General features: G+C 37.9%; 1 protein-coding gene across 4 annotated transcripts in view; it reads right to left on the minus strand.

The window, feature by feature from the left end:
• The window catches only part of RDX (radixin), an 84,077-nt gene that overhangs the window by 28,227 nt on the left and 33,116 nt on the right, over positions 1-22,734 (minus strand). For 3 of the 4 annotated variants that reach the window (XM_006833805.1, XM_006833806.1, XM_006833807.1), the window contains 4 exons: positions 22,308-22,471; positions 10,685-10,815; positions 2,726-2,886; positions 724-816 (listed from right to left, as the gene is read on the minus strand). The exons of the other annotated variant lie outside the window; for it this stretch is intronic. In XM_006833805.1, coding sequence (XP_006833868.1) covers positions 724-816; positions 2,726-2,886; positions 10,685-10,815; positions 22,308-22,471 — 549 coding nt within the window. The remainder of the gene's footprint in view (positions 1-723; positions 817-2,725; positions 2,887-10,684; positions 10,816-22,307; positions 22,472-22,734) is intronic. 4 annotated transcript variants of the gene reach the window in all.

The raw sequence follows: 22,734 nt of genomic DNA on the forward strand, positions 1-22,734 counted from the left end.
TCCTTCATAGGGTTTTTAATGGCAAAAATCTTTTCGGAAGTAGATTGCGATCCTTTCTTCCGAGGTGTCCCTGGGTGGGCTCGAACCTGCAATCTTCCAGTTAGCAGTTGAGCACATTAACTGTTTGCACCACCCAGGGACTCCTGTTGTATCCTTAGTTTAGCTTTCTCTTAGATATTCCTAACCACTATCCAAATCCACTTATGACACTACTCTCTAAATTATTTTGATGAAATCCCACCTGATTATGTTACAGTCCTATTTTGAAATCTTCAGAGCCCCATTATCTACAGACACATCCACTAAACGCCCTTGCTTTAACAGGACATTTGAAACCTTTTACAATTTAACTTCCTAGGACATAACTTCCCAGTCATATTTCCCAACAGTTCTGAGAGTATAATCTAAACTTTGGTCATTTAATGGTGGTCCTCAATACTCAATAAGTATACTTCCTATAGTCATTCAGTTCCCTCTGATTTTTCATACCCCCAAATCTGATTTATTATCCAATTTTTTATTAAACTTAAAAGGGTTTCTCCAACTTTACCTCACCCTCACATAAATGATCACATCTTTGAGTGCTCCCAAAGTACAATAGATTACAATACACACACAATGTAAATTACGACTGTGTCTTACATTCATCTCTACATATCAGCATACTGCTGCGTACAAAAAGGTATTTAGTAAATGCTATTGAGTGAACAAATCAATTATTACTTTGTGTTGCCACTCAGTAGCTTCCTCTTCCTTTTTCTTCTTGGCTTCTTCTAGAAGTGCAATCTTGGCAGTGAATTCAGCAAGTTCGGCCGCCTAAAACAAAAAAATGTAATTACCAAGACTAAAAAAATACTATATTTTCAGTAACCTTGTGACATGTGAAGTCAACAAATCTTTAATGTACATGCTGGGGCTGTTTGATATGGTGGGTTTCTTTTAAAGATCTTATACATCTTATAGTGTTGCTGTTGCTTTTAAGTGCCATTGAGTTGGCCCCGACGCACAGTTACCCTGTAGAGGATTTTCAGCTGACCTTGCACTTCAAACACACTTTGTGGTCTAGTGCTTAACCTACAGTGCTACACCAGGACCTTCAAATGATTTAGTCTAGGGCAAGAAAGTGAAAAAAGTCTGTTGTTGTTACTAAGTGTTGTCAAGTCAGTTCTGACTCATTATGGCCCTGTGTAGGATTTCTAAGGAACGGCTGGTGGGTTTGAACCATCAACCTTGCAGTTAGAAGTCCAGTACTTATCCTTCAGCGTCATACCAGGACTCAAAAAAGAAAATGTCTACTACTCTAAAAGTACTTTGTCTTATTTCAGTGATCAGAACTTAAAATGAGTAACTTATAATTTTTTTATTTAAACTTTTATTAATAAACAAGCAATCATATTAGGTGGCATTTTCCTTTCTTCAAAGCAGCGCTTCAAACCAGTTCAATCCACATGTTATGGCCCATTAAGAAATATCAGAATGGATCTAAATTTTTAAAATGTGAGTTAACCAGAATACTAACTGCTCGTGGTGGTGTGCCGTGGAATCAGTTCTGACTCACAGCAACCCTGCACAACAGGGTTTCCAAAGCTGTAAATCTTTATAGGAGCAGAAAGTCTCTCATCTTTCTTCCGTGGAATGGCTGGTAGTTTTGAACTGCTGTCCTTAAGGTTAACAGCCTGACTTGTAATCACTACATCACCAGCACTTCTTAGAACACAGACTAGAACATGCACAATTATGAGGTGAATCCCTGTCAAAAACTTGTAATCTTCCTCTTAGAAAAGAAGGAGAGTTTGGACATTGCATAGCAACCAAAGTTTTTGCGTTTTGGTTGGCTCAGTTAAAAATCGCCATACCAGGCTCAAAAATGGCAGCCAACTATGCCACTTTGAAAAACTGTTACTATTCTTCACAGTCCTGGGATCAAATCCAATGTCACACAGAAAGTTTCTGAAAGGGCTCACTCTGCCTCTACTGAGTCTCCTACTCCAAGGCTTTGACCCCTAATTTTTACCATTCCAGTCAGTTCTCTGGATCAAGTACCCTTCAAAAATTCAGGTCTGTTTTGGTTTTGCTTTGTCAGCCATGACTGAACCAATTAGAAGCCCTGCTTCAAAGTGAGGCTCAGAAGGATGCATAGTAAAAAAACATCTGAACTGACATTTAATACCAGGACCATGTAAAGGGTCATGCCTATTCCTTATTACATGAAATTCCACACAAAAAACGCCAACCAATTATGGCCAAAGTTATCTCATGTTGCTGTTGTTGTGAAGTGCCATCGAGCTGATTCTAACCCATAGCGACCCTGTGTAGGGTTTCCAAGGAGCAGATGGTGAGCTTGAACCACCAATCTTGCAGTTCAAATGAATTAGTCTGACACATTAGCCCACAGCACACCAGGACCTCAAAATTCACTGTGCCTGTTTATCTAAAGTGAAACATATCTGTTGGCTTATTGATGAACCTGTCCAAACCAAACGCTTAGTGAATCAGATCATTTTGCTGACAATGTTGTTGTTAAGCGCCATCAGGTCAGTTCCGACTCACAGCGACTCCCGTGTAGGGTTTCCAAGGAGTGACTGGTGGGTTTGAACTGCTGATCTTGTAGTTAGCAGTCCAGTGCTTATCCTACAGCACCACACCAGGACCCCATTTTTTGATAATTGTTAAGTGTCAAAATTTATACTTAAGAAAATTATTCTTTCTAAGACAGGTTCCTTACTAGCTGTTCCTGATTCTTCATCTGGTCAGCAGCTTGTTTTTCTATAGCGGCTTTAGCCTCTTCAGCAGCTCGACGCTCCTTTTCAAGCCGTTCTGCTGCTTCTTTTGCTCGTTTTCGTTCCTGGTCCAGTTCCAGAGCTCGTCTAGTCTGTTCTTCTAGCTCTGTCAAATATATGTTTGTATCCCCCCACCAAATGATTAATTCAAATTGTTTTCATTGTCAAATAATCGGTAAATTCCTAAAAATCAAATTTGCCAGTTTCTAAACATCAACACATCTGCAAATGCACAAATAACTTCATTTTTACCTTGTCAAACACCTAACCAATGTGGGGAAAAATCTACTACACCATTTAAAAACTGAAAGGAAACTAAAATTCTTTGTAATTCAAGTAAGACAGAAAGCTAGAAGCACACTTTAAAAAAAAAAAAAAACTTCATTTAAAGTTCTGACTTTAGTCAACAATTTGCCATCTACTTTGTGAACCTGTATCTTAAAACTTACATGGATTTTATCTAAATTATTAAGTAAACAAACAAAAGGTTGAAAACAGTATCTATTAACCTAAAATAGGAATGCTGATATGAATTACTTGAATTTTTTAAAAATTTGAGTATTGGATATACATGGCCTAGTGAAAATAACTGATATTTAAAGATGAGTAACATAAGGAGTCCTGGTGTGGTGCTGTGGGCTAAAGCTCTGGACTGCCATCGGTATGAACCTCAAAGTCAGTGGTTCAAACTCACCAGCTGCTCCTTGGAAACCCTATACAGTGTCGCTATGAGTAGGCACTTAACAACATAAATATTAACCTTTAAATGCATAGCTCATATAAATTAATCCCCTTTCTTACCCCTATGAGAATGGCAAAAGAAAGTAACTCTAGCATACAACCAGAACACTTGTTCTACAATAATTTTAAGGACTAATTTTAAATACTATTCTGACAATTCCTATTTACTAGAAAGTAGGTTTTATATCAGAAAACAGAATGTCCCACAAGGAATGATGTTTCCTTCTGTATTCTTCTGAAAAGAGGGGAAAGAGTGAAAATATTTGCCATGAAAATTGAAAGCTAACTATAAAGTACAAGCTTCTACTCTCCATTTTTAGTTTTGCTGCATTTCCCACTTCCAACTCAAAGCAACCCTGTATAGGATTCCTGCAGCTGTACATCTTTACAGGAGCAGAAACTTCGGCATTCTCCCATGAGACTGGCTCATGGATCAGACCTGCCAACCTTGTGGTTAACAGTTTAGTGCTTATTCTACAGTGTGCCACCAGGGCTCCTTATTGTTGTTCAGTGCTGTCAAGATGGTTCTGACTCTTAGAGAAAGCCTGTATACGGTTTCCAAGAAACGGCTGGTGGGCTTGAGCTGCCTGACCTTGTGGCTAGCAGTCCAGTGCTTATCCTACATAGCACCACCTCAGAACTCCTTGTTGTTGTTCCTATTAGGTGCTGTAGACCCGAGGAACAGCTGGGTGATTTTGAACCACCAACCTTGCAGTCCTTGTGCGCCACAGCAGGACTCCCAGAGCAACTTTTTGTTTTTGTTGAGTGCTGTGGAGTCAGTTCCGACCCATAGCGACCCTGTAGAGGGTTTCCAAGGAGCGACTGGTGCTTGGCAGAACTAATGTAAGTAACTGGAATTAACACTCAGGTGCATTTGTAAGAGTTGGGAAACAAAAAGGGCTCTTGGTTAGGCTTTAAGTTCTTGATAAGAAAAAAAATGACAAATTACTACGTGGTCATTTACCTATAAAGATGATGGATATGATATGAGACACTGTTGCTGTTTTTACTGTGTGCTGTTGATTTGGTCCCAACTGATAGAGACCCTGTAAAAGGTTTCTGAGGAGTGGCTTTATCCTGCAACACCACCCAAGGACTCCAATATTAGAAGTTACCACAGCTAAATTCTAGGATTATTCCTTTTAGAATTTTCTAAAATATGAACAATAAAGAATAAAGGCTAGCTTATCTATTATTTTCATCTGGTGGTCAGCTTATAATCATCGTTCTTTCCATCTGGTTGATTTACATATAAATTAAACTGTACAGGTTTATGGCTTCATCATCCATCTAACAAACAAACAATTACAAGTTTACAAAATAAAAGCAATGTTCTTTTTCTTTTGTAATAAAAATTCATTCTGTAGCATGAAATAAGAGAAATAAGTTTGAGTTACAAAGTTATACAAACTGAAATAACTCATTCTCTATATTAATAATTTTCTATTATCTTTTTGTAAGACTTATCCAATCTAAAATAATAGCCAGGACAATGAATGGTTTATGTTGTTGTTAAGTGCTGCTGAGTTGATTCCGACCCATAGCGATCCTTTATAGGGTTTCCAAGGAGCAGCTGGTGAGCTTGAACCACCGACCTTGCAATTCAAAAGGCTTTGCAGTCTGGCACATTATTCCAAAGCACCACACCAGGATGGTTTATAGTATACTAATAAATAGTCAAAGATTATAAAAAAATGTTTAATTGTCAAAAATAAACTAAAATTTATTCCATCTCTTCTAGAAAGGGTAAGAATTTCCTGTTTTTTTCCTTTCCAATTAACTGTGTTAGTACAGGGGTTGCACACTATGGTCTGTGGGCCAAATATAACCCACTGCCTTCTTGTAAAAATGAAGCTTGACTGGAACACAACCATCTCATCCATTTTCATATTGATTAGGAGCTCTGATAGCGTAGTGGTTACGGATTGGGCTGCGAACCGCAAGGTCAGCAGTTTGAAACTGCCAGCTGTTCCGCGGGAGAAAGATAAGGCTTTCTGCTCCTGTAAGGATTTACAGCCTCGGAAACCCTGGACAGGGTCGCTATGAGTCAGAACCGACTTCACGGCACATAACAACAACATGGCTCCTTTTATGTTACAAAGTTAGACTTGAGTAGGTGTGGAAGGGACTATATGGCCTGTTGTTGAGTCCGGTAGAGTCAGTTCCGACTCACAGTGACCCTGTACAAGGTTTCCGAGGCTGTAAATCTTTATGGGAGCAGAAAACTTCATCTTTCTCCCGTGGAACAGCTGGTAGTTTCGAACTGCAGCCCGATTCGTAACCACTACGCTACCAGAGCTCCTTACAAAGCCTGAAATATTTACTATTTGGTGCTTTGGATAAAAAGTTTACAAACTCTATGAGTTTGAATGTTTCTAAAAAACAATAATATAGCACCAGATTGGGGATCCAATTACAATACCTGAAAAGAAGGATCAGATGAAAAAGGTGAATAATACCAGTTTTTTCTACTAGTTTAAAAACTCCAGAACTTAGAATATATGAAGCTTAGCACATGGGAAAAATAAATTGGGCTTAGTTAGAGAATCAGCTCTTTTAGAACAAAGGTTAAAGTTAATGAGAATTAGCTGCTTCTCTCATTAAACACCATCCTGATGTAGATGGATATGGTGTCTAATTGGGAGTAGATGAGGAAAGGTACTCAAAATTCAAGCCAATCAAAACTGCAAAAACTTCTCTTTCTTAATCAGACTTGAACCTAAGCATAACTTGGCTTTGGCAGATCTAAGATTTTGAGAGACAAATGATACCTTAATTTATTTTACCCCAAGAGTGAATATTAATTAGAAGCTATGGAACTACAGCAGTACTACTAGTAAAGAGTGCATTAATTAACACAATATCCCAAAAGGACTACAGACTTTCCTTCCTCTTTCCAGTTAAAGGCAATAGTTCATTATAAAGTGTCTCTCTCTCTCTTTTTAAAATTACCCTGGGAAAGTTACTATTTTGGAGAAAAAAAAAAAAGGAAATGAAAAATTTTACCAAAATTCTTAGAAATCATAAATTAAGAATATGAACACAAATTACTCACTTAAAAAGCAATTTTAAAATATAGGTATGTATTACTACTTAATATCCATGATCATTTTGTGAAACTGGACACTATGCAAACACAATACTAACATTTTATGGGAGCCTGTTCTGTTTGTACTTGCTGCTGCAGCTGCTACTAAAGTTGAGGGCAAAGGCCAGAGGAATGGGTACTGGCAGTAGCAGTGACTGAGAGACAAATGGGGAAGGAGTAGCATGTGCCCGGTCACACCTGCTATTCTGCCCACTTGAGCAGCAGCAGCCTGACCCCAAAGCCCTGGCCCGCTGCCTACAAAGCCTGAGAACCCATGCCCAGAGCCATATCCTCTGCCTCACAGCATGTATCCTATCTATGGCCCAGTGCTACAAGTCTGGGTGTGGGGTCTTTAAAACCATTGTTCTTGTTGTTGTTGAGTACTGTTGAGTCATAGAGACCCTGTAAAGGGTGGTTTCTGAGGAGCAGCTGGTGAGTTTGAACTGCCAATCTTGAGCTTCAAACTGACCTTGCAGTCCAGTGATTTAACTTACAACGCCACACCATTAGGGGACAATAATAAACAAAAAGAGAGTTGCTTTCCCTTTAACAAAACAAAAAAAACTTAACGGGACCATAGACAAATATGCAGTCAGACAAACAGATATTAAGAAGGGATGCATACCTGTATTTGTAGTACATCTAAACAAAATGGAGGATTATATCATCACTAAAAAAAAAAAAAACTCCACAATGAATTTGGAGTCATTATTCAAGATGTATTGCTAATTGAAAAAAAAAAAAAAAAAAAAAAAGCAAGGAGCAAAAGGTTTATTTAGTACACTACTTTTTTGTGTACAAAAGTAGAAACAAGAATATGTTTGTGTATATGTTGTATATCTGTTTATTTTGCATACAAAAATAGACACTTTGCCTATTCCCAGTAGAGAATAGAATACAGCAGGGACTGCCAAAACAGCCAAGGTTTAGGAGGCCGAAATCCTGAAGAGGAGTGAACAATAATGAATGTACTAGTTTTCCTCAGTCTTGCAACTCTTCAACTGCACTCATTATGTGGTAAGACACTATGAAAATAAAGCAGCTGTAAGAGGCTAAAGACCTGAGTGATCAATATGTTCTTGCAGCTGGGGAATCAGAGATTGAGATTAGGGACCTGTAAAATTAAGGGTCACTATGAGTCAGAACTGACTTGAAAGCACTTAACAACAACAAAGATTAAGATGTGGCACTGCAGGATAAGCACTGGACTGCAAGGCTAGCAGTTCAAACTCACAAGTCGCTCCTCAGAAACCCTATACAGGGTCACTATCAGTCAGAACCGACTCAATAGCACTTAACAGCAAGAACAAGATTAAAGGAGTCTTGGTGTGGCACTGTAGGGTAGCGCTGAACTGTATATATATATATATATGTATGTGTGTATATATATATCTATATATCTATATATATATATATATGTGTGTGTGTATATGTGTGTATATATACACATATATATAACAAATAAATATTCTAGTCTTTTATATGACACACCAAAGAGTGGTGAAGAAAAATCACAAAGAAATCAATCTTAACAGCCTGAACCTAGTTCAACTAAAAAAAATATGAAATCCTCTCTAAAGAACAACATCATCCAAAGTCCCTATAGATTTTCACAAACAATACTTGAGCATTCAAGCATAAATTATTAAACATACTGACTCCCCCTCCCCCCCATCCATGCCCAAAATAAGAGCGTGAAACACAATACAGAAAAGTTCCATACTCATTCTGACACTGGGGTTAAGAAATAAGGATGTTAAAGTAACTAAAATGAAAAATATTAGACAAAACACAGGAAAAATAAAACATTAAAAAAAAACAACAACCTATAATCAATAAAGACACAAATGGGGGGGGGGGTGAGAAGCACCCTGAAAATACAATTTACTTGGATATTTGTCAAAACTGAATGCAGACCTGGTCATATTGTATATAAAAATACAGTCACCAATCTATGAGGGGGCTTCAAAAAGTTTGAGGAAAAATTCCATAACCTTTTTTATTCAACTTTTCAACAAACTTTCTGAAGCCCCCTCATATCGTAAAGTGGGTTAAAAAAAAGGGAAAAAAGATAAATGAGATTAATGGAACAATGGTATATTATAGAAGTGTAAAATGGTAGAATGACTAATGAACCATGATTTATTTGGTTAATAAATAATAAAATTAAAAAGAAATAAAATGGCAATAAGACATATAGAAAAGTTCCTTTTACCCACCCCCTAAAAAAAGTATAGTTTTATCTACCTACTAAATATCACACCTTATGTATATATGTATGTTCAGTTACTGTACTTGGATGAGAATTTACCATAAATTACAAGACAATCATGCAAAATTTAGAACAATGTGAGAAAGCTTTATTATCTGAAATTAAAAACAAAAAATCAAATTTGATGTCTTTTGCCTTAGGATGACTGATTGGAAATTATATCTTGATAAGGATGTTCTATCTTCCTTAAATTCTTTAATGCTTCTTTACTTGATGAGTTTTCTATATGTAAATCACTAATATTTTTATTATACATCCTAAATAAATGAAATTGAAAGACTTAGTAAACAGCTATTCTCAGAAAAGGTACTATTTAAATGAAAACAGAGATCCCATTTAATCCTTTCTTTAAAATCAGTTCAGTATGTAAATGATATTAAACTTCCCTTTTTAACATACTCTACAAATGTGAAATCTTTTTTACATCTTCCCTTCTCTAAACTATTGCTCATACTTTTCACGACAGTACACACTACCCTCATCTTTTTAATATATTTATTTATATCTTATTTCTGTTTATTATATAGATTTTATATACACTCCCATTTACCTTTTATGTTTGTATTGCTAGACTACCGCACAAAATAAACTTAATAAATGTTGAAGTGGATAGATTTTTTTAAAAAGAAAGATGCTTAGAAGCAGAATTAGTACCAGTTTGGATTTCAGGAAACAAGTCTGCCCTTGAGTTGTGGACTTGAAGCCAGTCTCTTCACCACCCCAGGACTTGAAACTAAACAGTTTCTAGGTCTTCTCTAGTTCAGAGAAGTGAGGCTTCTAATGTGTCAGACTAAAATTCAGGATCTTTCCATTTCTTCTCTTAGAAATACTCTTGGAATTAAAATGACACACAAGTTTGTGGATTAATTGCAAAATTATTCAATCCACTGCTCAAGAGCACCTCCCTAACAAGTTGCAGCCTAGTGACTTTAAATAAAAGCCACACTTTATTAACTGAATGTATTTTATGTGTGGTGGTGGTGGTGGTTATGTGCCGTGGAGTGGGTTCAGACTCACAGCAATCCCATAAAGAGTTTCCGAGGCTGTAAATCTTTACAGGAGCAGAAAGCCTCATCTTTCTCCCACGGAACAGCTGGTAGTTTTGAACAGCTGACCTTGCAGTTCGCAGCCTGATTCATAACCACTATGCTACCAGAGACCATACATTGTAAAAGCTTTGTTACAAACTGCCTAGGAAATAGGTTCCTGCAAACATGTCATCAAAAGTACAAGTAAACATAAACTAAGTGCTGTATATTTTCTAATCCAGTGAATAAAAGCTTTGTCAAGGGCTGGGTTCCAAAGCCAGTTTTCAAACTTTTTATAGTCACAGTATCTTATGCCCATTAATTGCAGAAAAATATTTTTGTTTAGAGCCATAAAAGTACTGAAAATGTAATTCTTTTTATGAAACCCTGAACAGTAACAGATACAAACTAATATATATAGTCACAATATATAAGGGGGAAATGTAAAATATTTGCACATTTTAGTAAATGAAGAAAAAGAACACATTAAGTACTACACAGCTGAACTACCTTAGTCACATGTTTTATAATGTGACTTGTTATTGTTGTTAAAGGGCCTTGGAGTCAGTTCAGACTCATAGCAAGCCTGTATAGGAATAGGGCTTCCGAGGCTTTTAAAATCTTTGTGGGAGCAGAAAGCCTCATCTTTCTCTAGGGTGGCTAAGAATAAATTTGGCAAAATTAAAGGCAATTATTATATATGATAAATTAGTTAATAGTAGTAAGAAAATACAACAAAGCAACAATTAAGAATCCATTGTCAAGAGACTTTTACCTTTCTGGGCTTTCATTGTTTGTTCTTCAATTTGCCTGAGACGTGCCATAAGTTCTTCCTTTTCACGTTCTATTCTTTCCTTTTCTTTTTCTGCTATTTCTCTTTTCTTCTTTTCATTCTCTAATTGTGCCCTTAAAAAGAATCACAATTATTGCTACAAATTAACAAACAGATAAATGTATTCATGTGAAACCTTAGTACCAACTGTGAATCAACAAAGAAGAAACTAAAGTATGCTATGGGATTGTGATAAGCAGCTATCCTAAGGTTGGCAGTTCAAATCCACCTACCAGCTTTGTGAAAGGACCAGTGAACTTCTCCATAAGGATTGCAGCCAAGAGAACTTTATGGAGGCATTCTACTCTGTAATATATGGGCATGCCAGAATTGACAAGGGCAATAGGTTTGGTTTCCTTCCCTATTACTTTCAGCTGTGTTCAAAATACCATTGGTTAGAACCATAGACCCATTGTTGTTGTTGTTGTTGTGTGCCATCGAGTCGGTTCCGACCCATAGCGACCCATAGTTGATGTAAAAGTCCTGGAAGCACAGTGGGTAAGCATTTGGCTGCTAACTTAAAAGATTAGCAGTTCTAACTCACCCAGCAATTTTGTGAAAGAAAGATATGGCAGTCTAATTCTGTAAAGATGGCAGTCACTGAAATCCTAGAGAGTATTTCTATTCTGTCCTATCAGGTCACTATATCTCAGAATTGGCTTGAAGTTTAGTGGGTTGATTTGGGTTGTGAATATATATTCATATGTATACATATATACACAAGTGCTGGACACTACACGCAGTGTACAGTGTATTTACTATGGTTCACGAACTGTAGTCATTTAAAAAAAAAACAACGAAAGAAAAAAGGGCTAATTGCACAGCTGCTCTACCACCAAAGTATCTTCTTTAATAGACGCCCTTCACTAAGGAAAAAAATGGTGGCTTGAATATTATATGATCCTACTTATACGAAATGTCTAGAATAGACAGAAGCAACAATGCAAAAGCTATTAGTGGTTACAGGAGTTGTAGGTGAGGAATGGGAGTCTACTATTTAAGGTATACTGACTTTCTTTTGAAGCCCAAGTTGCACAATGGTTAAAATGCTCAATGCTAACAGGAAAGTTGGTGGAACCCAACAGCCTCTCTGTGGGAGAAAGATTTGGCAGTCTGCATCCTTAAAAAATTTATAGCCTTGAAAGCCCTATGGGGCAGTTCTACTCTTTCTTACAGAGTCACTATGAGCCAGAATCGACTTGATTGCAACAGCTTTGGTTTGGTTTGGTTTGGAGTAATTAAAAACTTTTGGAAATAACAGTGATGGCTGGACAACATGGCAAATGTAATTAATGTCCCTGAATAGCATGCTTAAAATAGCAAAACTACATATATATTTATAAATATTAATCAATAAAATATTTTAAAACGAATTATACATGTTTAATTTCTCAGAGTACTTATTTATGCCTAGATTCAAGATGACAAATCAGTTTTGTCTCCATGACAATCCCATTAGAATAATAGTTGTTGTTGTTGTTAAGTGCCATAGAGTTGGCTCTGACTCATAGGTGTGTCTAATGCTGTTTTAAGAAGATTACCACCAGACCTCAGTGGGGAAGTGTGTCTTCATCATTTAGCTGCATCTGCCATGTGTTTGCTGGGACTATCTCTATTAAATACAGCCAAATCCATTCATTAAACATCCATCAAGAACCTACTAGACTATATGTTGAGAAATAGAAATTCAAAGATGAGTAACAGAGATAAGAAAAACTGTCTTAATCATCAGGTAAGACTATCTAGTCAACTACACAAGTTCAATTAAGTATGTGTTTAATTTCTATTCAAGTCATTACTCTAACATGATTTACTTTTTTTTTTTAGCTGAAAACCAAAAAATAATCGTTGTGATTTCATCTTAGACACTCATCTGAGTACGCTTAAATGTCCCACAAAAAGACTGCCATCTGGTGCCAATTCTGTATTTATGGCTCAAAATCATAGGTTTTTCAACTGCCAGTCTCTGATAAACTGACAAGTAAAACTTACTGTCAAAGGTTTTCTTATTCTATAAATCCAATCTTAAAAATCCCTACAGTTTCTAGATAATCCATCTATCTCTACCATAGACAGAGAGTCTAACTTTGGAGCACATAACCAGAGTTGTCACAAGTTAGCAAGAGGTAAGGCAGGACCTCTTAGTGAGCCAAGCCAAACCATGGATGTGTAAGGGTCCCTAGGGTCCCTTCCCTTCTCATGTGCTTAATGAATGCTCACAGCATTTTAGAGTCTAGGGCCTAGAGTTCATCCATACAAAATAAGTCCCATTTCCCAATTTCTGTTCTGGGATTGATTCCCTACAAGGTAATTTAAGGTACTTTCTCAGCTGTCAGGGTGGAGAGCTACACACTGTGTCCCCCTGACTTGGCTAACTTTTCTATCCCCCTATCCTATTTCAATCTGAACAGCAAGATAGACTTGGGAGCGCTCACCTATTGTGAGAGCCAGAGTGACAGAGATTTAAAAGGATACTTTGAATTTTCCAATTTTTCGTAAGCAGAAATTGTTGCCCCTTCTATCTTCTTTAGATAGCTGAAACAACAGGCTATCCCAGGACTTTTTAAGCAATTGCCAGTGTGACTATAGCTAATCTCTTTCCCAGGCCATGCTGCCTGCCACCTAGGAGGCTGATTCCCCTTCCCCCAGCCTCTGCTTGATGACACACAGTGCTGCTACACTGTGACAGTGTGACAATCACCTTATCATCCTAAGGTCGCGACACAGAGATACTTTGAGGTCTCATTCTACAAACAGATCTCAAGAACGCTATAGTAATATTCCATCAGCTCAAAACCTTTCAGATCCAACTTTGTCACAGATGAAGAAGATAAGGAAGCAGAGAGAAAGATCGAAAGCTAACTTAGCCACAAGCAAGTTGGGGGTGCGGTGGGGAAGATTTTAGTCTTCATATTGAATACAGCAGATGTTTAACCTGATAGGAACATATAAAACATTTTATAAAGTTTACTTTGCTGCACTAATATGAAGCTGTATCACATTTTATAAGAACCATCACCTAATTACAACCATTACCATCTAATTACTTAATACAAACAAGGTTCAGTGAATACAAACGCCCTTGGTTCTCCACATCACTAGTCATAGCTAGTTTTTACAAGGTTTGTCTTGTCTCCTTATGAGACTGGAAGATCTTGCTCCTCCAGTAAATACTGTTCACTTTAAAGGACTCAGTGAGTCTGTTCATTGCCCCTAGACATGCCATGAATACACCAGCTTGGTCCTTTCAAGTGAACAATATTTAACGTTCACTTGAAAGGCAATGTCCCTAGATACGCCATGAAGTCCTTGCGTGGCTTGGTCGGATAAAGCACTGGGCTGAAAGATCAGTCTGAACCACAAGGTCAGAAGTTCAAACTCACCGGCTGTTGCTTGGAAACCCTATACAGGGATCACTATGAGTGGGAACCAACTCCAAGGCACTTAACAACAAGACATGCCATACATATTCACTCCTATCTCTAGGATAACTCTTGTGGGCGTTCTCAACTTAATTATCTTCCTCAAGCCTATTTCCAATTTATAAGCCTTAGTTTAAGTTTCACTTTCACCACAAAGCCTCTTGTGATTACTTTAAACCACTGATACAAATATTTTTACTTAGAATCTGGGTTTGGTAACACTCATTCTCTATATTAACATGCAAAAAATGAAGTTTATTAAAATATCTAATTTATTAAGAACAGCAAATGAGTTCAAGGGCATTTGTCTCAACTTAAAATTAAAAACTACTTTGTATTAAATTTATATTGACATATTACTAATATCAAGTTATAATACCTAATGTTTATTGAGCACTAGTTACACCTTGCTATATTTCTCACAAAAACACTTGATAGTAGAACTATGAAGGGACTTCAGAAAGTTCATGGAAAACTGGAATTAAAAGATAAATGGAAGTCTTCAATTGACTTAAAAGTACCCTTGTATTATTTTCACATCAATCACAAGGAAGCAGAAGCTCAGCAGTTATTTGGCCAATTGACTGTTGTTCTTGTTAAGTGCCGTCGAGTCGATTCTAACTCATAGTGATCTGTACAGGGTTTCTGAGGAGAGGCTGGGAGGTTTGAACTGTTGACCCTGAAGTTAACAGTCCAGTACTTATCCTACAGCATCACACCAGGACTTGTTGTTGTTGTTGTTGTTGTTAAGTGCCATCGAGTCGGTTCCGACCCATAGCGACCCTGTACAGGGTTTCTGAGGGTGTAAATCTTTACGGGAGTAGAAAGCCTCATCTTTCTCCCGCGGAGCGGCTGGTAGTTTCGAACCGCTGACCTTAAGGTTCGCAGCCCGATTCGTAACCACTACGCTACCAGAGCTCCTTTAGAACTAGCTAAATCTGAGTGTGAATCTTCTTCTGACAAATAATCCTGTGTTCTTGATATGGCATCCAGCTGTGTCCTAGGACAGAGTCCTGAGCGATATGATACAGAATCTGTCATAACTCACCTATAACTGGTATGGAGTCCTGGTGTGGCGCTGCAGGATAATGCACTGGACCACAAGGTCAGTTTAAACCACAAGGTTGGTGGTTCAAACTTATCAGTAGCATCTCGGAAACCCTATACAGGGTTGCTGAGTCGGAATCGACTCAACGGCACCTAACAACAACGATCTTATGTAGCCTGAATTGTTTTTCTATTATCTTTGCTCTAAGTTACCTGCATCCAAAATGAATGACTTATTCGGTAATGCCTACACATTTTTATATTGCTAATTTTTTTTACCAAATTTAGAAACTGAGGACTTTAGATTTATAATTTGGAGTCTGATAATCATATACCAATTATGGTGTTGTTAAGTGCCATCGAGTGTGTTCCAACTCTTAGCAACCCTATTCATAACAGAAAGAAACATTGTCCCGTCCTTCGCCAGCCTCACAATTGTTGGTCCATTGCTGCTGCCACTGTGACAAACCATCTCATTGGGTTCTTCCTCTTTTTCACTGACCCTCCACTTTACCAAGCATGATGCTATTCTCCAGGGACAGGTCCCTCCTGACAACATGCTCGAAGTCTGGCCATCCTGGTTTCTAAGAAGCATTCTGTCTGTACCTCTTCCAACACAGACTTACTTGTTTGTTCTTCTGGCAGTACATGGTACTTTTAATATTTTCCTCCAACACCATAACTCAAATTCATCAATTCTTCTACAGTCTTCCTTATTCATTGTCTAACTTTCACATGTTTAAGAGGTATTGAAAATAGCATGACTTGGAAGCTCAGAAGTTATTTGGCTAATAGAATTTGAAACACACTTTATCGTTTTCAAACTGATATCTTTGCTTTTTAACACTTTAAAGAGGTCTTGCACAGCAGATGTGCCTAACGCAATACGTCATTTGTTTTCTTGACTGCTGCTTCTATGATTGGTGATTCTGGATCCAAGCATAATGAAGTCTTCAACAAAACTTCAATCTTTTCTCCATTTATCAAGATGTTATTTATCATCAAAAGACCATTTATGGGAGAAAATATGGTGGCCACATATATCAAAGTATTACAGGGAAAAGGTCTCCTTGCTGCCCTTTTATACACTACTGTTCTTGCCTGTGAGATTTTAGCAGCACAAGAAGCACACATCTTCATTCCCCCATATGTGTCTGTTGACTACTTTGGCAACAACAGTTGACAATTCTCTGTCCCTGACATAGAAAGTAAGGAATAATAAGCAAAGACTTGGCATGCCAATCCCTCTGTGACTTGTTGCTGTTGTTAAGTGCTGTTGGGTCAGTTCCAACCCATAGCAACCCTGTACAGGGTTCCTGAGGTATGGCTGGTGAAATTGGACCATCAACCTTGCAGTTCAAATGGCTTTGCAGTCTGGCGCATTAACCCACAATGCTACATCAGGCCTCTGTGACTAGAATAATAAAAACATCCTCTAGGCATTCAAATGAATTAAACAGTTACTAAATTCCTACTGCATCCTAGACAGTCACTAAATGCTTGCTAATGAAAGGCTGCAAAATTTATCCAAGAGACAACTATTGTTCCAAAAGAGAAACTTAAAAGTCTTCCATTTCTGAGGGGGCCTTGGCTTGTTGTTGTTGTTAGGTGCTGCCGAGTTGGTACCGATTCATAACAACCTTATGTACAGCAGAACGAAACACTGCCCGATCCTGGGCCAAACTAAGAGTAAGTATGGCACCATAATTAAATGAGAGACTAAGGTGCGCCTGACCCAAGCCACGGTATTTCCAATTACCTCAAATGCATGCGAAAGCTGAGCAGTGAGTGAATAAGGAAGACCATAGAAGAATCGATGCTTTTGAGTTATGGTGTAGGAGGAGAGTATTGAAAGTGCCATAGGCTGCCAAAAGAACCAATAGATCTGTTTTGGAAGAAGTGCAGCCAGAGTGCTTGAGCTCTTGGAGGCCAGGATGGCCAAACTTCGTCTCTCATACTTAGGACATATTGTCAGGAGGGACCAGTTGCTGGAGAAGGATATCATGTTTGCTAAGGTGGAGGGTCAGAGAAAAAGAGGAACACCCCCAATGAGAATGGACTGGCCAAGTGGCAGCATCGATGGACTCAAGCGTGGCAACAGTAGTGAGGTTGGCCCAGGATTGGGCAGTGTTTCATTCTGTTGTACATAGGGTCGTTATGAGTAGGTACCGACTCAATGGCACCTAACCACAACAACAACCATACTACATATACTAGAAATTACATAGCAATCCTCTACATGTGCTGGGGAGTCCTGGTATGGCGCTGCAGGTTAATGTGCTGGACTGTAAGGTTGCTTTAAACCGCAGGGTTGGCGTTTCAAGTTCACCGGCAGTTCCTCGGAAACCTTATATAGGGTTGCTATGAGTCAGTACCAACTTAGTAACAACAACATATGTGCTAGAGTGATAAATGAGATACAGGAGTATTACATAATTTCTCATTTAATTCATGATGGAAGACATTAAAGAGATGGTGGAATCTTTCAAAGGGTGGAAAAGATGACCAATCAAAGAGACCATGAAGGTTATGGTCACTGTTTTTTGGAACTTCAAAAAGGGGTAATTTTGATAAAGGCACAGGTAATTTTTTTGAGGGCACAGGCTTATTATGAAGAAGTTTTAAGAAAACTGAAGGAAAAGGTCAGGGAAGTTGTGTCAAGGAATCTTTTTCCATCATAACCATGTACCTGCTCATTCTTTGAGTAGCAAGGACTGTCCTATAGAATTTCATTGGAAAACCTTACCCTATCCCTTCTCTTCAGTTCTGTCCTTGCCCTTGAAGGTATCTTTTTGTTCCCCAAACTCAAAGAACGTTTCAAAGGAATGTGATTTGAGTCCCTCAAGGATGCTAAAACTACCAAATTGAAGAGTGGAGAATTCTTCAGGGAAGGGCTATTATTCTTGTTGGGTGCCATCGAGTTAGAACCAACTAATAGTAACCCTATGCACAACAGAACGAAACACTGCCCAGTCCTGAGCCAACCTCATAATCATTGCTACATTTGAGCCCATTGCTGCTGCCATTGTGCCAATCCATCTTGTTAGGAAGTGTCTTCCTCTATTTCTCTGACCCTCCGCTTTACCAAACATGATCTCCTTCTCCAGGGACTGGTTCCTCCTGACAATGTGTCCGAAGTATGAGAGACAAAGTGTGGCCAACCTGACTTCAAAGGAGAATTCTGGCTATACTTCTTCTAACACAGCTTTATTTGTTCTTTTGGCAGTCCGTGGTATTTTCAATATTCTCATCCAACACCATAACTCAAAATGTAACAATTCTTCTAGTCTTTCTTATTCACTGACCAACTTTCACATGCACATGAGGTTACTGAAAATACCATGGCTTGAGCCAGGTGCACCTTAGTCCTCAAATTGACATCTTTGCTCTTCAACACTTCTTCTTCAGCAGACTGGCCTAATGCAGTGCATCATTTGATTTCTTGACTGTTGCTTCCCTGAGTACTGATGATTGATCCGAGCAAAATGATGTCTTTGACAACTTCAATCCTTTCTCCATTAAAATGGGTGTTGTTATTTGTCCAGTGCTGAGGATTTTTGTTTTCTTTGCACTGAGGTGCAACCCATAATGAAGGCTGTAGTCTTTGATCTTCATCAGTAAATACTTTAAATCCTCTCCACTTTCAGCAAGCAAGGCTGTTTCATCTGCATATCACAGGTTGTTAATGAGTCTTCCTCCAATCCTGAAGCCACATTTTTCTTCATATAATCCAACTACTTGGATTATTTGCTCAGCATACAGATTGAGTTAAGTATGGTCAAAGAAAACAACCTTGGCGCATACCTTTCCTAATTTAAAACTATTCAGTGTTCTTTGTTCTGTTTGAACAATTGTCTCTTGTTCTATGTACAGATTCCTCATTAAGTGTTCCAGAATAGTCGTTCTTTGCAATGTTGTCCATAGCTTGTCCTGATCCACACAATCAAAATCCTTTGTATAGTCAATAAAATACGATAAACATTTTCTGGTAGTCTCTGTTTTCAGCCAAGTGCTGACATCAGAAATGTTACGCCTCGTTCTAAGTCCTTCCTTGTCTGAATCCAGCTTGAACTTCTGACAGTTCCACCATTGTACATTTGCAGCCATTTTTTAATTATCTTTAGTAAAATTTTACTCACATGTGATATTAATGATACTGTCTGAAGATTTCCACATTCTATTGGGTCACCTTTCTTTGGAATGGGCACAAATATGGGTCTCTTCCAATCAACTGAACAGGTAACTATCTTCCAAATTTTTTGGCATAGGTAAATGAGTGCCTCCAGTGCATCATCAGTCTGTTGAAAGATTTTAATTTGTATTCCATCTATTTCTGGAGACTTGCTCTTTGCAAATGTCTTCAATGCACCCTGGACTTTTTCCTTCAGTATCACTGGCTCTTGATCATATGCTACCTCTTGAAATGGTTGAGCATGATCAACCATGCCTTTTTGGTACAGTAACTCTGTATATTCCTTCTATCTTCTTTTGAGGTTTTCTGCATCATTCAATAATTTGGTTCCCAGAGAATCCTTCAATATTACAAGTAGAGGCTTGAATTTTTTCTTCAGTTTCCTAAACTTGAGAAATGATGAACGTGTTATTCCCTTTTGGTTTTCTAATTCCAGGTCTTTGCACACTTTGTTATAGTATTTAGCTGGAAACACCACATTCAGAAGTATATAGACCTAGATAGATGGAGGGTATGTTGAGAATTAGTAACTTTACATATTGTTATTTTTATAAAATAAAGGTATGGTAAAGTAGATTTACTCATGGCTCTTCTACTCTTTGTCTTCATAACTCTTATCAAATGTCTGAAAGGGACCATGCAAACAGGGTCTGTGGGACTCTAATGCAGGGACTGCTTGGATTTGCCCTTCTGCTAGGTTCAAAAGGAATGATCTCAGAAACAGAAGATCCCAAGACCATCAAGAAAGACAAGCCATGAGCAGAGGATTGCCTCGACAGGTGGCAACAGTACAGAGTAACAGAGTATTAGCTTCCTGACCCTGGGATGGAGTACAGCTGAGCATCTTCGAGCAGGGACTAGACTACAGAATATAATCTCTGGGTATTTACAGACAACATTAAAGGAACTTTGTAACACTTGCTGGAGCAGGGCAGAAGCCAAAGAGTCCCGTGGCTGAGCAGAAGAGGCCAAGAGTGTGCCTATAGTACAGCTGAGAAAGGGCCTTCCTGACTGGAGAACTGCTGTATACTGAGTTGTTTCTGATCCTGAACTGTAAATTGTTCACTTCCCTGATAAACCCCATATTCATGAATACTATTTATGAATTCTGTATGGCAACTGCAACAGATATTAAACCCAGCAGAGAATAAGAGTGCTACGAGAGGGGTGGTTGGTGTCAGAATAAAAAAATGGCTTTAGGATGGAGGGCATGCCTGACCTCTCCCTGCCTCACAGAAATTGGCCTTGGGTTGTTTTTAAGTTGGACTCTCTTTTCTCCTGAAGGTGGAAGAAGTCAGACATGGCCTCCATGCTGTTTTTACAAAAGGTTTCTATGATTTTGTAGCAGTATTTTCTTACTTACCCTCCCACATACAGGACAGAGCTATGAGGTTTCTTAAGACATATCCAAACAATTGTACATGGATATGTTTACTGGGTTACAAGGCTTGGGACCATAGTCTCACGAGTCGACTTAGTTATTGGCATAATGTAAAGTTCATAAAGAAAATGCACTACATCCTATTTTGGTGAGTAGCATCTGGGGTCATAAAAGCTTGTCAATGGCCATCCATTGGTCTCCACTCATACAGAGAAAAAGAGAAAGGAAGAAAATCAAAGCTCAAAAAAGAAACAAGTCCACAAGACTAACCTGAAACGAGGGACACAAAAGGTCCTGGAATAGGAGCAAAATTCAAATTTCTCAAGACCTTTAGACCCACTGGACCAACAGACTAGAGGAACCCCTGAGACTATCACCCTAAGATACTGTTTGAATGTGGAGTTGAAGCTATTTCTGTAGGTCACCATCCAGCCAAATAATAGATTGGCATAAAAAATAAATAGTATCATCCATGAGTAATGTGCTGCCTTAAACAATTAACTGTACGCGACCAGTCAACACCACCTACCCAAAAGCAAAGATGAGAAAGCAAAGGGGTAAGGGAAGCTAGATCAATGGAAATATGACACATAATAAACACGATGAGAACACTGACACATTGTATAAACTGTGACCAATGGAATAGACATTTTGCATAAAAATGGTTAAAGAGGAATCTAACTTACTATGTTAACTTTCATCTAAAACACAATCAAATATTAAAAATAAAAATCATATATGAAGACCAATAAAGGACTATTTCATAAAAGCATGGAAGATTACAACCACAATGGGATTCTAAGTCACATGAGAGCAGTAAGAAAGGACAGAGCCCAGACAAAATAATAATCCAACTTATGTGGCTAATGTTGAGACTAGGAATACCGAAAAGCTCCCTTGTCTGACTAAAACATGTTTCATTCACAATTTGAAGTGAACAATCTGAATTAATATTGGAATTGGGTCTACATTAATTTAAAATCTGATTTGGGAGGCATGTTTATGGGTCCAATAATATGGTTCCAGGGCCAATGGGGATTTTATTCAATTTCTTGCCATTTTGAAAACTTTTAGTCTATTTAACAGCATACTTTTTAAGTCAAAAGGAACCATAGTTAAAATGATTAACTACCCTACCCTACAGTATCACTGACATTGTTTTAAAGTAGAGAATTCAACACATTGTTACCCTGAAAGACTGATAATAAATATCATAAGTAAAATAAATTTGAAAAATTTCAAACTAATACATCCAAAACATTGTCTGTCAGTGAAAAACAAGTATAATAAAAGAAACCTGTGAAGTTATGAAAATCAATTTTCCAGAAACCTATCAAGGTTTCTGACTTGAAAATTAGAAATTTTTCTAATTTTAGAAGCGGATAGGGACAATATTTCCAACTTTACTACAGTGAAAATCAAGTAAAAATGCAAATTAGGACTCATTTAAAGAAAACTGGACAGTCTTAAATTTTAGATAGCCTATTCCTATCAATTAAGACTAAAATGCTTTAAATTTCATACCTTTCCAACTGCTTCTGATGTTTCTCCTCCCTAGCCTGGGCCTTCATCTGCTGTACTTCAATAGTATCAGGCTTTCTTCTTCGCATGTATAGCTCATGGTTTCCCATACATAAAGCCAAAATCCGCTTATTGATTCTCAGACGAGGTGCATAAAAAACAAAATCCTGAACATAAAACATTCTTAATGAAAATATTTGTGAAGGAAGTCTCTCACACAAATTTGTACTAAATTTGAAATGTAGTCTAAATTCCAATGTCACATGACATACACTAACCATAAACTTTCTTATCTACTGGTGCAAATGCCACACTTTTTACAGAACTGACTCCTCACCTTTCCATAATCCACTAGTTTTGTAAGGAGGTTAATATTCGTATCCCCGCAATACAGTAAATTAGATTTATTCTTTTTCCCCTCCAAAAGTAA

This window comes from Chrysochloris asiatica, unplaced genomic scaffold (genome assembly GCF_000296735.1).
Source record: "Chrysochloris asiatica unplaced genomic scaffold, ChrAsi1.0 scaffold00008, whole genome shotgun sequence".
NCBI classification, from domain to species: Eukaryota; Metazoa; Chordata; class Mammalia; order Afrosoricida; family Chrysochloridae; genus Chrysochloris; species Chrysochloris asiatica.